Source organism: Rana temporaria, chromosome 3 (genome assembly GCF_905171775.1).
Source record: "Rana temporaria chromosome 3, aRanTem1.1, whole genome shotgun sequence".
NCBI classification, from domain to species: domain Eukaryota; kingdom Metazoa; phylum Chordata; class Amphibia; order Anura; family Ranidae; genus Rana; species Rana temporaria.
In genome coordinates, this window is record NC_053491.1 from 480,393,228 (window position 1) to 480,411,002 (window position 17,775).

The following is a 17,775-nucleotide window of genomic DNA, read 5'->3' on the forward strand; positions in this document are numbered from 1 at the left end:
CATTACGACCACTAGATGGAGCTGAAGATCATAAGATTTAGGCACCTTCATGACCGCTGGGCGAATGCGGTGATGTTCGTATAGCAATTTTTGTTTTTTCTAGAGATGTTCCAAGGGTTTGGGAAAAAGTGAGTAGAAATAATGAGCCGTCTGGAGTTCATTTTTCGGGTGGCACCAGTACAAGAGATTGGGGGGGGGGGGGGGGTAGGTCTTCTCCAAGGGACCCACCAGGACTTTGTAACATTTGTTTTAGTCCTTCCTTTCGAAAAAGGTAAGAGGTGGACCGTGTGATGACCAGTGCCTGTCGTAAGGTAATATCCCCCCCCCCCCCCCAAACAACCAAAAAAAAAAACACTCAGCTCCAAAGGCATTTCAAAACACTTTATTCAATAGACTTAGCTTATACAAGGCAAATTTCCTGGCTTCCCATCTTTCGAGCACCCCCCTCCCTCGGTGTTGGAAATGGTTCACTAGCCAAATCCAGGACACCCTTATGGCAAAGTGAGCATTCTCATTGGCTCAGATTCCCGTTTCTTACTCAGCCCCACCCCCGCAGCACCATCAAATCTTGGAATGTTCCATTTACCCACTAAATATGGGGGGGGGGGGGACTTGTAAGTTAACGCTTTAAATACAATTTCTTTCATTTTTTTTTTTGGTATTATCCAGGTATAAAGCAGCACATTGAGGGGGATTATAAAACGGTCTCTTGCATATATTGACACCTCTGTGAAATCATTAAGTCCAGTCATAGGTCCCCCCTGAGCCTCAGGATTACCATGAGGAACCATCAAGGGAGGCTTTACCGTAATTTGGTGCTAAACCGCGCCCGTTGAGCGTCACCTGGATAATACGCAACTCCGTCATTTAAGATTCCTACGTCCACCCCCATAATACTTTAATCTTACTCTATATATTATATCATCTGCATAAACATCTATACATACATATATATTTTTTTTTCTTTTGGTTTCAAAAAAAGTAAATTGATCTAAAATGAGTTCAGGGCCAAGTACCTGCCCCTTGCACAAAGAGGACTCCTAGTCCATTGAGATTGAGTGTCTCGTACCTATAGAAACGTCCCTGGTGAAGATGGCTTAGGCCCTCATCCATTGACAGGAACGTCCCTGGTGAAGATGGCTTAGGCCCTCATCCATTGACAGGAACGTCCCTGGTGAAGCAGGCTCAAGCCTTTATCCTTCGGCAGGAACGTCCCTGGTGAAGTGGGCTCAGGCCCTCATCCATTGGCAGAAACGTCCCTGGTGAAGCAGGCTCAGGCCCTCACCCTTTGGCAGGAACATCCCTGGTGAAGTGGGCTTAAGCCCTCATCCATTGGGAGGAATGTCCCTGGTAAAGCGGGCTTAGGCCCGCATCCATTGGCAGGAACATCCCTGGTGAACCGGGCTCAAGCCCTCACCCTTCGGTGGGAAGATCCCTGGTGAAGTGTGCTCAAGCCCTCATCTCATCTACGTCCCTGGTGAAGCAGGCTCATGTATTGTCAGCAACGTCCCTTGTGAAGTGGGCTCACATATGGGCAGAAACATCCCTGGTGAAGCAGGCTCAAGCCCTCACGTATTGGCAGGAACGTCCCTAGAGAAGCAGGCTCAAGCCCTTACCCATTGGCAGGAACGTCCCCTGCTGGAATGGGTTCAAACCCTCACGTATTGGCAGGAATGTCCCTGGTGGAATGGGCTCAAACCCTCACATAATGGCACGTATGAGCAGGAACATCCCTGGTGAAGTGGGCTCAAGCCCTCGTGTTTTGGCAGGAACGTCCCTGGTGAAGCAGGCTCAAACCCTCACATAGTGGCAGGAACGTCCCTGGTGAAGCGGGCTCAAGCCCTCACATATTGGCAAGAAACGTCCCTGGTGAAGTGGGCTCAAGCCCTCGTGTATTGGCAGGAACGTCCCTGGTGAAGCGGGCTCAAGCCCTTGCGTATTGGTTAAAGATTTCAATATGGCTGCCTTGAGGCCGTGTCACCAGCAGGTGCACGACCATTGGATCATAAACATCCCGACAAAAACGGACCATAGTACCAGAAAAGTATTAAAAATGAAAAAATTGTCCCCCACCCAACTTCTAGAGGAAGAGGGAGGGGGGTCAAGCAGCCATGTGGTACGGTTGTGTGTCTGAATGACGGTTATTCACCGTTTGGTGCGCCGTCTGCAGCTACATGTGGCTCTGGGAATCGGACAGCAAATGGTTTTAAAGCCATGGGGGCCCCCTTTACTCGCCCCTTTTACATCGTACCTTCTATGTTTGACCACAATGGGATTTCCATCCTTTTAGTACCAATATCCATTTCTATGGTTAACTCAGCAAAAAAACTCTCAAGTCGTAAAGAACACCCAGGGTTGGTGATGGCGGCCATTTTGCGAGATGTCAACAAAAGGCGGTCAAAAATATTCGCTAAGGCATATGTAGCCTCACACATTCAGGTAGAAATGTCTAACATTTCTCAAAAAAGGCCAACGCACCAGTAAAATCAACACTCGCCCCATGAAGCAGCTTGCTGCCAGCACCAAAAATATAGGCTACTTTTCAGCCAAAAAAAAATAAAACATCCCATACAGTCAGTTAGTGTTCCTCTCGTAAACTTGACCTATAGGGTTGAAGGTTTCTTTCCTGTGCATTGGCCCTCCTTTCCCGTAGGGTGTTGATGGCGGCCAAGACCAACATTTTCAACTGCAATTCCAGAAAAAAAAAATCGCATTTCGCAAAAGAAAACAAAAAGGCACTTTTTATCCCCCCTCTCATCGAAAAAGACCGCTCCTGAAGCTTCCGGCAGATGCAAGATTTACAGAAAGTGCAAATAGAGAAAACGGTAATAGTTTTGTGCAGAATACGCCAGTTCGGCCATCTTGGTTTTCATGAGAAGAATACGGCCGGAGTCCCTGGATACAGTTTTTAGCATTCTAGGAGGGAAAAATAAATAATTTTAGCGTTATAAAGATAAACAAGACAGCGTATAACAACAGAAACTCAAAAATACTTAGGAGATCGACCATTGCCAGGCCGGCACCGGGGCAGGCAAGGCCAACTGTATTGTGCATTGACTGGTTTTTGGGCATGGTGGGGAGATGGAGGTGGGCTTTGTAGCAGCACAGGAAACAAAAAAGGTTCCGTGATGTCTTTGGTGACATCATAAGCACTTCCTATGACTTTACTTTCCAGCTTTATCACCACAGAGGTACCCCCCCCCCATAATTATACCAGGATTTTGTGTACCTGCCACGGACAACCATTTCTGGGGCCTTTCTCCACTGTGACCCACCACTGGGGAATTGTTTTCCTCCAAGTGACACCAAGACATTTTTCCCCATCACCAAACACTACTTTCTGGGGCCTTTCTACTCCCAGAGACCACCAAGTTACCCCCCCCCCCCACCACCCAATGACACCAAGAATTGTTATTTTTCCTGCCAATGTTCCAATTTTCCACCTAAAGACACCAGACCAGTTTTTTTGCCCTCGAACACTACCGCTGGGGCATTATAACCTCTCAGTGACCCACCACAAGGTATTTTTTTCCTCCCAATTAAACCAGGGCATTTATTTTTTTCCTACCACTGACCACCACTTCTAGGTCCTTTCTCCTGACAATGACCCACCACCGAGGTATTAAACACCAACCCCCCCTTACCCCACCCCACCCCAATGACACCAGGAATTTTTTTTTATGTCAATTTTTTCCCTGACACCAGGCCGTTGTTTTCTGCCATGGAACACCAACCTCTGGGGCTTTCTCACCTCCCAGTGACCCACCACTGAGGTATTTGTTCTCCCGATGACACCAGGGTATTTATATTTCCTGCCACAGACCACCACTTCTGGAGCTTTTCTCTTCCCAGTGACCCAGCAGTGGTGCAATCCCCCCCCCCCCCCTAATGACACAAGGACATTTTGCCTGCCATTAATCATCACTTCTGGGGGCATTATCTCCCAGTGACCCACCACTGAGGTATTTGTTCTCCAGATGACACCAGGGCCTTTATATTTCCTGCCACAGACCACCACTTCTTGGGCATTCCTCCTTCTAATGACCCAACAGTGGTGCAATTCCCCCCCCTAATGACACAAGGACATTTTTCCTGCCATTAATCATCACTTCTGGGGGCATTATCTAACAGTAACCCACCACCAAGGTATTTTTTCCTCCCAATGACCCAGGGTATTTATTTTCTCCTGCCACTGACCACCACTTCTGAGGTCTTTCTCTTCCCAGTGACCCACCACTGGTGAATTTTTTTCCTCCCAGTGACTGCCACTTCTAAAGACTTTCTCCTCCCAGTCCTCCCCTATCAGTGACACCAGGACATGTTTTCATGCCATCAACCACTTCTGGGGGCGTTATTAGCCGTCAGTGACCCCCCCACCAAGGTACTTTTTCCTCCCAATTACAACAGGACATTTTTTTTCCTGCCACGGACAACCACTTCTGGGGCTTTTCTCCTCTCACTGATCCACCAAGGTACTTTTCCCCCCCGATGACGTCAGGGCATTTTTTTTTCCTGCTACTTACCACCACTTCTGGGGCCTTTCGCTTCCCAGTGGCCCACCACTGGGAAATTTTTCCTTCCAGTGACACCAGGACTTTGCCCCTGTCACCGACCACCATTTCTGGAACCCTTTCTCCTCCCAGTGACCCACCACTGAGGTATTTTTTTTCCTCCTAATGACACCAGGGCATTTTATTTCCTGCTACTCAACATACTTCTGGGGCCTTTCTCCTCAAAGTGACCCACCACTGGGGAATTTTTTCCTCCCGGTGACACCAGGACATATTTCCCTGTCACCCTTTCTCCTCCCAGTGACCTCCCGAGGACACCAGGGCATTTCCTGCTACTTGCCACTTCTGGGGCCTCCTTCGAGTGACCCACCACCGGTGCAATTCCCCCCTCCCCACAACACCAGGACATTTTTCTTGCCATCAAACACCACTTCTAGGGGCATTATCAGCTGCCAGTGACATACCACCAAGGTATTTTTTCCTCCCAACACCACCAGGGAATTTCTTTCCTGCCACTTACCACTTCTGAGGCCTTACTCCTTCCGGTGACCCACCACCAACAACCACTTCCTCCCAGTGTTCCACCACTGGGGATTTTCTGTCCTCCCAGTGACACCAGGACATTTTACCCCTTCACTAACAGCTACTTCTGGAGCCCTTTCTCCTCCCAGTGACCCACCACTGGGGTATTTCTTCCACCTAAAAACATCCGGGCATTTTTTTCCTGCCACTTACCACCACTTCTGGGGCCTTTCTCCTTCCAATGACCCACCACTGATGTAATTTTCCTCCTAATGACACTAGGTAAATTTTTTCTGACATCGACCACCACCTCGGGGGCATTCTCATCTCCCAGTGACCCACCATTGAGGTATATTTTCCTCCCAATGACCACCTCTTTGGTGGCCTTTCTCCTCCCAGTGACCAACCACCGGTGCAATTCCCCCCCTCCAATGATGCCAGGACATTTTTCCTGCCATCAAACACCACTTCTCTGGGCATGATCTCCCAGTGACCCAGTATCAAGTTATTTTGTCCTCCCAAAGACCCAAGGGCAATTTTCCCTGTCACCGACTGACACTTCTGGGGCCTCTCTCTTCCCACTGATGCAAATTCTACCCCCCCCCCCAGGACACTTTTCCTGCCATCGAACACCACCTTTAGGTCATTCTTTCATTCTAATGACATCAAAGCTATTTTTCTGGGACATTTATCCTTCCAATGACCCACCACTAGGGCATTTTTCCTTCCAATGACCCACCACTAGGGCATTTTTCCTTCCAATGACCCACCTCCAGGGCATTTTTCCTCCTAATGACAATACCAAGGGGCCTTTCTATTCGCAGTGGACTACCACTAAGGCATTTTCTTCTGGGGCCTAGGGCCTCCCCCCCCCCCCCAAAGACCTACCATGAGGGCATTTTTTCTCTCTCAATGACACCAGGTATTTTTTTCTCCTGACACTTTCCCCCCACCACCCACCAATAGGGCATTTTCCTTCCAATGACGCACCACTAGGGCATTTTTTGCTTCCAATGACCCACCACTAGGGCATTTGTCCCTGTAATGACCCACCACTAGGGCATTTTTCCTTCCAATGACCCACCACTAGGGCATTTTTCCTTCCAATGACCCACCTCCAGGGCATTTTTCCTCCTAATGACAATACCAAGGGGCCTTTCTATTCGCAGTGGACTACCACTAAGGCATTTTCTTCTGGGGCCTAGGGCCTCCCCCCCCCCCCAAAGACCTACCATGAGGGCATTTTTTCTCTCTCAATGACACCAGGTATTTTTTTCTCCTGACACTTTCCCCCCACCACCCACCAATAGGGCATTTTCCTTCCAATGACGCACCACTAGGGCATTTTTTGCTTCCAATGACCCACCACTAGGGCATTTGTCCCTGTAATGACCCACCACTAGGGCATTTTTCCTTCCAATGACCCACCACTAGGGCATTTTTACTTCCAATGACCCATCACTAGGGCATTTTTCCTCCCAACAACACCGGGCTTCCAACTCACTCCAACATGACTGAAATCACACAAACCGTTTTGTTTTTTTTATTCCCAAAGTAATCCTCTACGGTGCCGTGCAACACATGTGCAATCCCTTGTTGCATCAAGAGGCTATTCAAAATTAATATTACCACAATGCAGCATGTTACTGGTATGAGTCAGACCAGTTTCGTGCCATTTTTTTTTGGCTTAGTGCCCAAGCTCAGGATGACCTTTTTTTTTTTTTTTACCATCTGTGAGGGTCATTCGCTCATGTAAATGCACAAAATGTACACCTGCTGTGCCCAGGAGGGGGTTCCCACCATCGCTGTGCCGAGTTGCCGGGTCTGTACACCTGCTGTGCCCATTATGAGGGGTTCCCACCATCCCTGTGCTGAGTTCCCAGGTCTGTACTTCTGCTGTGCCCATTATGAGGGGTTCCCACCATCCCTGTGCCAAGTTCCCGGGTCTGTACACCTGATGTGCCCATTATGAGGGGTTCCCACCATCCCTGTGCCAGGTTCCCGGGTCTGTACACCCGCTGTGCCCATTATGAGGGGTTCCCACCATCCCTGTGATGAGTTTTTGGAGTCTGTACACCTGTTGGGCTCGTTACGAGAGTTGCCATGTTTTTTTTCCGTGTGTGTGTGTGTGTGTGTGTGAAAGAGACCTAACAGCACAGCTTGAAGGCAGGGTTACCCTTTTCTCATGGAGGGAAGGTGGGGGAGGGGATGGACTGTAAAGCAAGTTTAGGGCGTCGCCAACATATGACAGCAATACATCAATGTCCATTAGATACGCCCGCCATCAGTACAAAGAAGGCAAAGAAGAATAAAAACCAATGTAAACCGTTCTCAGCTTTGCAGTATATCTAGGAGGCGGAGAAAAGCGCATTTTATGGGTTAAAAAAAAAAAAATTGCCCGGATTTTTTAGAAGAAATGCCCATGGGAGACCAGAACAGAGCGCCCTATGAACTCACAGCTGTGCCCACTTTTCTCACCCTCGTCGTCCCATCTGCCGCCTCCATAAATAACCAAATCATGAAAGGGAGCAGAGCGACCCCGGAGTGGCGTTTTTACGAGTGCGGGTGGGGGGATGGGTGGTAACATGACGGGTAGCTACTGGAAGATGAATAAATATTACACTTTTTTTTTTTAAAGGGCACAGAGAGGACGATGGCAGCCAGCGCCCCACTGTCTAAGTTCAGGGGAAAAAAAGGTTGACTGCATCATAGCTTTATAGATTTTTTTAAAGAAGATATAAAAAAAGTGGACTACATTATAGCTTCATAAATAATAAAAAAAAGAAGGCTGCTTTATAAAAAAATATATATATATATAAAAAAAGAAAAGAAAAAAAGCGGACTGCATTACAGCTTCTTTTTTTTTTTAATCTATGAAGCTCTAATTCAGTTCACTTTTTTTCCCCCCCAAGTTATAAAGCAGTCTTTTTTTTTTTTTTTTTTTTATAAAGCAGCCCCCTCATTTTTTTATTTATGAAGCTAAAATGCAGTCTACTTTTTTATTATGTTTTTATAGATTTTAGGAGCTATAACGCTGCCCACTTTTTAATATATATATATATTTTTTTTTAATCTTAAAAGATATAACACAGCCCTCTTTTTTTTCTTTATCTATGGAGGGCTGCGTTATATCTTTTAAGATTTTTTTAAAATATGTATATAAAAAGTGTACCGATTAAAAAATAATAAAAAAAAGTGGACTTTAGCTTCATCGATTTAAAAAAAAATACAAAAGTGGGCTGCATTATAGCTCCTAACATTTCTAAAAACATAATAAAGTGGACTGCATTTTAGCTTCATAAATTAAAAAATAAATAAATGAAAGTGGGCTGCTTTATAAAAAAAAAAAAAGGAAGGACTGCATTATAACTTGAAAAAAATGAAATAAAAAAAAAAGTAAAACCGAATTATAGCTTCATAGATTTAAAAACAAAATAAAAAAAAAATCTTCATTATAACTTAAAAAAAAATATTTACACACACACACACACACACACACACACACACACACACACACACACACATATATATATATATATATATATATATATATATATATATATATATATATATATATATATATATATATATATATATATATATATATATATATATATATATTTTTTTTTAAGTTATAATGAAGATTTTTTTTTTTTTTAAATCGGATCTTTTTTTATTTTTATATACAAACATTGAGACAATACAGATTGTAGAAACAAAATTACATTAAATAAAAACACAACCCCAAAAAAATATATATATATAAAATATATATAAAATATATATTGTATATATATAAAAAAATATAAATATAAATTATATATATATATATATATATATATATATATATATATATATATATATATATATATATATATATATATATATATATATATATATATAATCCTTATAAAAGGACTTATATATATGTGTGTATATATTTTTTTTTATGTAATCTTGTTTCTACAATTTGTCTGTATTGTCTTAATGTTGTTTGTATATAAAAAAAAAAAAAAGATCTGATTAAAACAAAATATATATATATATCTCCTCTGCACATCCCCTTTAAGCAATAAAATAGAAGGACTTTAAACGCACAGACTGCACTGAACACTCCTAGAATAATGACGGCAGCCCCTGCGTGACACGGACAATGCCCGGTGTTGTATGCTCAAATATTTGCTCGACCATTATTCTGGGACACAGTCTGTCCCCGTCGCTGTCCCTGCTGCACCTTGGCACGCTGCGATTGGGTAACCCTTTCCAGCTCGCCTCACGCCGACATCTCGCAAAACGTTTTTATATTCCTCCCCGCGACTCGAATCCCATCGAGCTTCTGTGGAGAAGAATAAAAAATCCCCTCTGTCATGGCCACACCCCATTTTGAAAGTCTATGTACAAAGACCCCAAAGGCAGGTGATTTTTTTTATTTTTATAACCAATTGTAAAAAATAAAATAAAAATAAATAAATAAAAAAGGCAAGTATACTGCATTATAGCTTCACAGTTTAAAAAAAAATAATAAAAAAGTAAACTGCATTATAGATTAAAAAAAAGTGGGCTGCGTTAGAAAAACTATTAGCTAGATTCAGGTAGGGCGCCGCATCTTATCGTATTTACGCTACGCCGCCGTAAGTCAGAGAGGCAAGTGCTGTATTCACAAAGCACTTGCCTCCTAACTTACGCCGGCGTAGCGTAAATGGGGCCGGTGTAAGCGCGCCTAATTCAAATGAGGATGAGGGGGGCTTGTTTTATGGAAATTACTCGTGACCCGACGTGATTGACGTTTTTTTACAAACGGCGCATGCGCCGTCCGTGTACATATCCCAGTGTGCATTGCTCCAAAGTACGCCGCAAGGACGTCATTGGTTTCGACGTGAACGTAAATTACATCCAGCCCCATTCACGGACAACTTACGCAAACAACGTAAAATTTAAAAATTTAGACGCGGGAACGACGGCCATACTTCACATTGACTAGGCCACCTAGGGGGCAGCTTTATCTTTACACCGGCGTTCCTCTTACGGAAAACGGCGTATCTTTACTGCGACGGGCGCACGTACGTTCGTGAATCGGCGTATCTAGTCATTTGCATATTCCACGCCGAACTCAACGGAAGCGCCACCTAGCGGCCAGCGGAAAAATTGCACCCTAAAATACGACGGCGTAGGAGACTTACGCCGCTCGTATCTTAGCCTAATTTAAGCGTATCTGGTTTCCAGAATGCGTTTAAATTTACGACGGCGCAGATTCAGAGTAACGACGGCGTATCTACTGATACGCCGGCGGAACTCTCTCTGAATCTGGCTATATATATATAATTGTATTACACATATACATACATACATACATACACAGTGCCTTTAAAAAGTATTCATACCCCTTGAAATTTTGTTGTCATGTTACACCCAAAAACGTAAACGTGTTTCATTGGGATTTTATGTGATAGACCAACACAAAGTGGCACATAATTGTGAAGTGGAAGGAAAATTATAAATGGTTTTCATTTTTTTTTTTTTACAAATTAATATGTGATAAGTGTGGGGGGGTACATTTGTATTCAGCCCCCTTTACTCCGATATCTCCAACTAAAATCTAGTGGAACCAATTGCCTTCAGAAGTCACCTAATTGGTAAATAGAGTCCACCTGTGTGTCATTTAATCTCAGTATAAATACAGCTGTTCTGTGAAGCCCTCAAAGGTTTGTTAGAGAATCTTAATGAACTAACAGCATCACGAAGGCCAAGGAACACACCAGACAGGTCAGGAATAAAGTTGTGGAGAAGTATAAAGCAGGGTTAGGTTATAAAAAATCTCCCAAGCTTTGAAGATCTCACGGAGCTTCTGTTCAATCCATCATCCGAAAACAGAAAGAGTATGGCACAACTGCAAACCTACCAAGACATGGCCGTCCACCTAAACTGACCGGGCCGGGCAAGGAGAGCATTCATCAGAGAAGCAGCCAAGAGGCCCATGGTAACTCTGGAGGAGCTGCAGAGATCCACAGCTCAGATGGGAGAATCTGTCCACAGGACAACTATTAGTCGTCTCTCCACAAATCTGCCCTTTATGGAAGAGTGACAAGAAGAAAGACATTGGTGAAAGAAAGACATAAGAAGTCCTGTTTGCAGTTTGTGAGAAGCCATGTGGGGGAGGGGACACAGCAAACATGTGGAAGAAGGTGCTCTGGTCACATGACACCAAAATTTAACATTTTGGCCTAAAAGCAAAAATGCTATGTGTAACACCGCACATCACCCTGAACACACCACCCCTACTGTGAAACATGGTGGTGGTAGCGTCGTGTTGTGGGGATGCTTTTCTTCAGCAGGGACGGGGAAGCTGGTCAGAGTTGATGGGAAGATGGATGGAGCCAAATACAGGACAATCTTAGAAGAAAACCTGTTAGAATCTGCAAAAGACTTGAGACCGGGGGGGAGGTTCACCTTCCAGCAGGAGAACGACCCTAAACATACAGCCAGAGCTACAATGGAATGGTTTAGATCAAAGCTTATTCATGTGTTAGAATGGCCCAGTCACAGTCCAGACCTAAATCCCATTGAGAATCTGTGGCAAGACTTGAAAATTGCTGATCACAGACGCTCTCCATCCAATCTGACAGAGCTTGAGATATTTTACAGAGAAGAAGAATGGGCAGAAATGTCCCTCTCTAGATGTGCAAAGCTGGTAGAGACATCCCCAAAAAGACTTGCAGCTGTAATTGTAGAGAAAGGCGGTTCTACAAAGTATTATGCCCAACTTTATCGCTATCTCTTAATATCTGGGATAGATTGTCCAGAACATATAAATTTAGATCTCTTCACTCCCCGATGGCGCCTATTTTTGGGAACAGAAAATTTGCCCCGGGGCTTGTTCACAATAATTTTGAATGGTGGAAAAATAAAGGTCTGATACGCATTGCGGACGTCTGTGATACTGGTGGAATGCTACGTTATAATATCCTGGAGGAACGTTTTCATATTCCAATTTCTGAAAGATGTAATTATGATCTAATAAAACGTTTTTTGGAAACCTTGCCATGTGATTCCAATTTAACGTCACTGTCAAAAATGGAATATTTATGTCGTAAATTCGACAGTATGCAAGGTCTTATTTCAAATATTTACTCTATTTTGACAGCTTCTTCAGTTAGATTGAAATATATGGTAAAATGGGATGAGGATATCCAGGAAAGTATTGAGCTTTCGGACTGGTTCAAATTGGCTCAGGGGGCATCACGTTCGCTTATGAACACTTCAATAATCGAAGCGAATTACAAAATACTCTTGAGGTGGTACATGGTTCCCTTTAGACTGGCTTCCTTTGTACCTGATGCTTCTCCTCTTTGCTTCCGTGGATGTGGACTTGAGGGAACAATGTACCACATATGGTGGAAATGCCCCAGAGTGAGGCGCTATTGGATCAGAGTTTATAATTTTATATATACTCTTACTGAAATTAATTTAATTAAATCTCCGAAACAATCGCTGCTGGGGTGTGATGTGAAAAACGCCTCTAGACCTCAAAAATGCCTTATAAGATTTATATTTATTTCAGCTAGAATGGTTATAGCAAAATCGTGGAGGTCGGCCATGCTCCCATTCGACCACCTTAAAAACAAACTCTCCTGGATCATGCTCAACGAACATATGACTGCTATCCTTCATGACAAACTAGATTTCTTCAAAGCTGTCTGGGATCCATGGATCAACTATTTGTCATATGATCCTAGGTCTCTTCTGATCTAGATATCGGATGTTTCATTGGCTGGCACGGAGATACTTTCCCCCTCATACCATTTATGTTTTTTTTTTTTGTTTTTTTTTTCTTCTTCTTCTTCTTTTGATTTTACTACATTTATTTTCCTTGCTTAACTTATAGTAATAGGTTTGGAATACCTGTATCTTTGACGCGCGGTCCCAATACCTAACCTGATATTCTATATATTGGGAATGGTGTTGGGCCCCTGTAATTCGTTTTAATTTATTCATTTTTATCGATGATAATACTGTTCTGCCTTTCCACGCATTTGATTGTTCAATTACTGCCTTGAATTTTGTTGGCCTTGACATGTGTTTTGTTAACTGACTTCTGATTGATTGGCATACTACTGTGTATGCCGAATGGTGAAATCTACTGAGAATTCTACATTGTATACGTAGACTACCACCATATATATTACAGTCGAGGATACGTTCTGTGTATGTTTTATACTGCTTTTGATAATATGGCTTCCTTATACGATTTCATTTGTTCCGTTTTGTTGTATGGAGATTGAAAATGCCTTAATAAAAAAATATTGAAACAGAATGGCCCAGTCACAGTCCAGACCTAAATCCCATTGAGAATCTGTGGCAAGACTTGAAAATTGCTGATTACAGACGCTCTCCATCCAATCTGACAGAGCTTGAGATATTTTACAAAGAAGAATGAAGGAAAAATGTCCCTCTCTAGATGTGCAAAGCTGGTAGAGACATCCCCAAAAAGACTTACAGCTGTAATTGCAGAGAAAGGCGATTCTACAAAGTATCGACTCCAGGGGGGGGGGGGGGGGGGCACTATACAAATGCACCCCACACTTTTCACATATTTATTTAAAAAAAAAAAATGAAAACCATTTATCATTTTCCTTCCACTTTGTGTTGGTCTATCACATAAAATCCCAATAAAAAACATTTATATATTCCCCAATAAAATATATAATATAAATAGTGATATTATTGAAAACAATATATACAATTAATTATTTTATTTTATATATATATTTTTTCTTATTATTGAAAAAATATATATATATATTAAATATATGAATTAATATGGAAAAAAATAAACTGTATATATTTTTTTCAATAATATCACTATTATTTTTTCCATATTAATTCATATATATAGAATATATATATTTTTCAATAATAATAATAAATAAAAACACACACATTAATATATATATATATATATATATATATATATATATATATATATATATATATATATATATATATATATATATATATATATATATATATATATATATATATATATATATATATATATATATATATATATATATATATATATATATATATATATATATATATAGAGAGAGAGAAAAAAAAATTATATTTTTTTTTGATAATATCACTATTTATATTATATATTTTATTAAAATATATATATATATATATAAATAAATAAACTAATAATAAAATAATTATTATTATATAAAAAAAAATACACACATATATAAAATATTTATATTATATATATATAAATATTTTATATATATATATATATATATATATATATATATATATATATATATATATATATATATATATATATATATATATATATATATATATATATATATATATATATATATACACACACACACATACATATATATAAATAAACTAATAATAAACTAATTATTATTATATAAAAAAAATATCTATCTATCTAGATATTTTTTTTATATAATAATAATTAGTTTATTATTAGTTTATTTATATATATATATATATATATATATATATATATATATATATATATATATAACTAATAATGAAATAATTATTATTATATAAAAAAGATACACACACACATATATATATATAATATTTTATATATGTGTATTTTTTTATATAATAATAATTATTTTATTATTAGTTTATATATATATTTTTTATTATTTCAATAAAAAAAAAAAAAATATATATATATATATATATATATTATATAATTAAAAATATACACACACACAATTTATATTTTACATTTTATTTCAAGGTTGCGCTCTGGTGCTTTTAGGAAGCTGCCAACTTCTTATAACTCTCAGAACGCGCCAAAGGAAATCATTCCCACAAGTAAATAATTCATCCCAGTGTAGACATTTTCCCAGGCCGTAATTTGTGTCTTTGCCCCGCCCACAATGACATAATGAAGGCGTCCACCCTATGACAGCTGGGCTTCCCATTTTTTAATCAGCAATACGGTTTATTTTCATTGGTGGAGGTGGTTGGGCAGAACTGGAGATCCTCACGGAAGATCTCCTTGCTGCATCTGCGAAAACCACAACATATTTGCAGAGCTATTCATTGTCAACACCCCAAAAACGCCAGGCAAGCATCACATGTTAATTGTTTGCATGTGTGAAAATGCGCGCGATGCGACAAAACGCATTGTTTTAAACATGCAAACTCAGCACCCAACTAACTATTCATATCAATGGGCTACTCTATGCCCGCAGTCACACATCTCACGTTCCCGCTAGCGGTTTTGTGTGGGCGATTTTCACGCAATTCCTCTCGTCACGCATAGGGAAGCCGATTCACTTCAATGGGTTGCCCTATGCGCATTTATCGCCCCCCCCCCCCCCCCCAAAAAAAAGTTGCTGCTCCTTTTTTGGGACGACAAGCTTCACGCGATTCCATAGCGCGACACTCGCAACAAAAATTGTACCAGGTTTGTGGCATCCAAACCCACCTTGTGCGTTTTTTTTTTTTCAGCGATTGCCACACAATTTGGAATCGCAGCTAAAATCGCACCGATTCCGCATCGCCAAGTCTAAGTAGGGTCTAAGTGCGACAATCATGCCAAAGAAGCTCATGCACCCTTTTGAGCATCAAGCGCTTTGCTTGGCACCATTAGTCATTAACATACAGCACCGCAAGAGCAATTTTCACGCGTTTTGTGAAAAACGCACACGAAAAAATGGTGATTTGGCACGAATTTACGCACTACACTAGTATGAATGCGGGGCTCAAAAAAGTGCATGAGCTTCTTTGCCACGTAGGAGTGCATGGCACCCCAATAAAAGGAGGCGGTAGAGCAGGACAATGGGCATACGCCGGATGTCGTGCTGCTGCAATGTGATTGGGAGCTCAAATAACCACGCTAAACTGAAACCTCAGTTTTTTGGAAGGCGCGACCTTAAAATGCATCTGCAACACAATAGCGCCCATGGCAATTTCCCCACAGTGACGGTTGGAAGTAGACCCACCGACAGATCTTTCCTGTCCATCCCCTAGTAAGGGTTAACCTTCTACCAGCCAGAAAGCAGAGCCCACAGTGACGGTTGTAAGTAGACCCACCGACCGATCCTGCCAGTCCATCCCCAGTAAGGGTTAACCTACCAGCCAGAAAGCAAAGCCCACAGTGACGGTTGGAAGTAGACCCACCGACAGATCCTGCCAGTCCATCCCCAGTAAGGGTTAACCTTCTACCAGCCAGAAAGCAAAGCCCACAGTGACGGTTGGAAGTAGACCCACCGACAGATCTTTCCTGTCCATCCCCAGTAAGGGTTAACCTTCTACCAGCCAGAAAGCAAAGCCCACAGTGACGGTTGGAAGTAGACCCACCGACCGATCCTTCCTGTCCATCCCCAGTAAGGGTTAACCTTCTACCAGACAAAAAGCAGAGCCCACAGTGACGGTTGGAAGTAGACCCACCGACCGATCCTGCCAGTCCACCCCCAGTAAGGGTTAACCTTCTACCAGCCAGTCACATGACTGTTAATGCAGCAAACACATGGACACAGCATGTACCGCCGTCAATGTGGAAAGGTTAACCACAGAGCAGAACCGGTAGGGTTTACGGTATCTATCTCAGTCACGCTCAACCTTCTTATACATGGACTAACCCTTAAAATAAATGTTCAGATCTCAAGGAAATGACTATCAAAAGCCCAAGTTACATCAGCAAGTTGTCAATATAGGAACACGTATAAGAATAAAAATGTGGGGCCTACGTAGCATGTTTGACCCCCATGGTGGACCATTCCATACCTCCTGTGCTCTACAACTCAATTAGATTAACAATGGTCACAAACAAAACTCAAGACAATGAAAATTGTAAAGAGAGACCCATTAACCGCACATCCCAACAAAACCCTGCGTTTGGAAAGTGAAAATGGCCTCAGCCTGGGCTCCATCCAGACCAAACCCCCACCGGTGGGGCGAAACATGTTGGGCGGTGGCCTTGATGGAGCCTGGACTAAGGCCGGCTAAGGCTGTTTTCACTTTCCACACACAAGGTTTTGTACGGCTTCTGGGACTCTCTTTCTTTGCATCGTATCTACGGAGCCGGGACAAGCCCTGTCCTTGCCTGCACTCCCAGTGGTTGATAATGGAAGAGAACCAGTTGGAGCCTCGAGCAGCACTTGTAGTTTTGGCATTGGTTCACGGTGCAAATGGTAGTGTTTCTTTACATTGGCGGAAAGTGGAAAAGTGCCCTCTAACAAAGGCAGTCAATGGCTAAAAGAACAATGCCTATTGGTGCACCCACTAATTGGTGGTGGTGAATAGTTGTTCACATATTGGACTTTCATGGCTGTAATTTACTTGTACACCCATTGTTTTTACGCCATTGGAATTTGTATACATTTATGTAATATTGGAAGGTTGATTTTAGCGTATTATTACTTTATTAATTCAATGCCTATGGAAGGACAGGTGTACCTCTTATATTGATCACTGGTCCCAAGTGGTCAGTGTAGTGTCCTCTCATATTGACCACTGGTCCCAAGTGGTCGGTGTAGTGTCCTCTCATATTGACCACTGGTCTCAAGTGGTCGGTGTAGTGTCCTCTCATATTGATCACTGGTCCCAAGTGGTCGGTGTAGTGTCCTCTCATATTGATCACTGGTCCCAAGTGGTCGGTGTAGTGTCCTCTCATATTGATCACTGGTCCCAAGTGGTCGGTGTAGTGTCCTCTCATATTGATCACTGGTCCCAAGTGGTC

At 41.8% G+C, this 17,775-nt stretch overlaps 1 protein-coding gene across 7 annotated transcripts in view; it reads right to left on the bottom strand.

Moving 5' to 3' along the window:
* Positions 1–360: 360 nt before the first annotated feature.
* LOC120933665 (insulin receptor substrate 1-like) overlaps positions 361–17,775 on the bottom strand; it is a 67,039-nt gene continuing 49,624 nt past the window's right edge. For all 7 annotated transcript variants that reach the window (XM_040346993.1, XM_040346992.1, XM_040346989.1 and 4 more), the window contains one exon: positions 361–2,916. In XM_040346993.1, the coding sequence (XP_040202927.1) occupies positions 2,909–2,916 (8 nt within the window). In that variant the 3' untranslated portion in view covers positions 361–2,908. The remainder of the gene's footprint in view (positions 2,917–17,775) is intronic.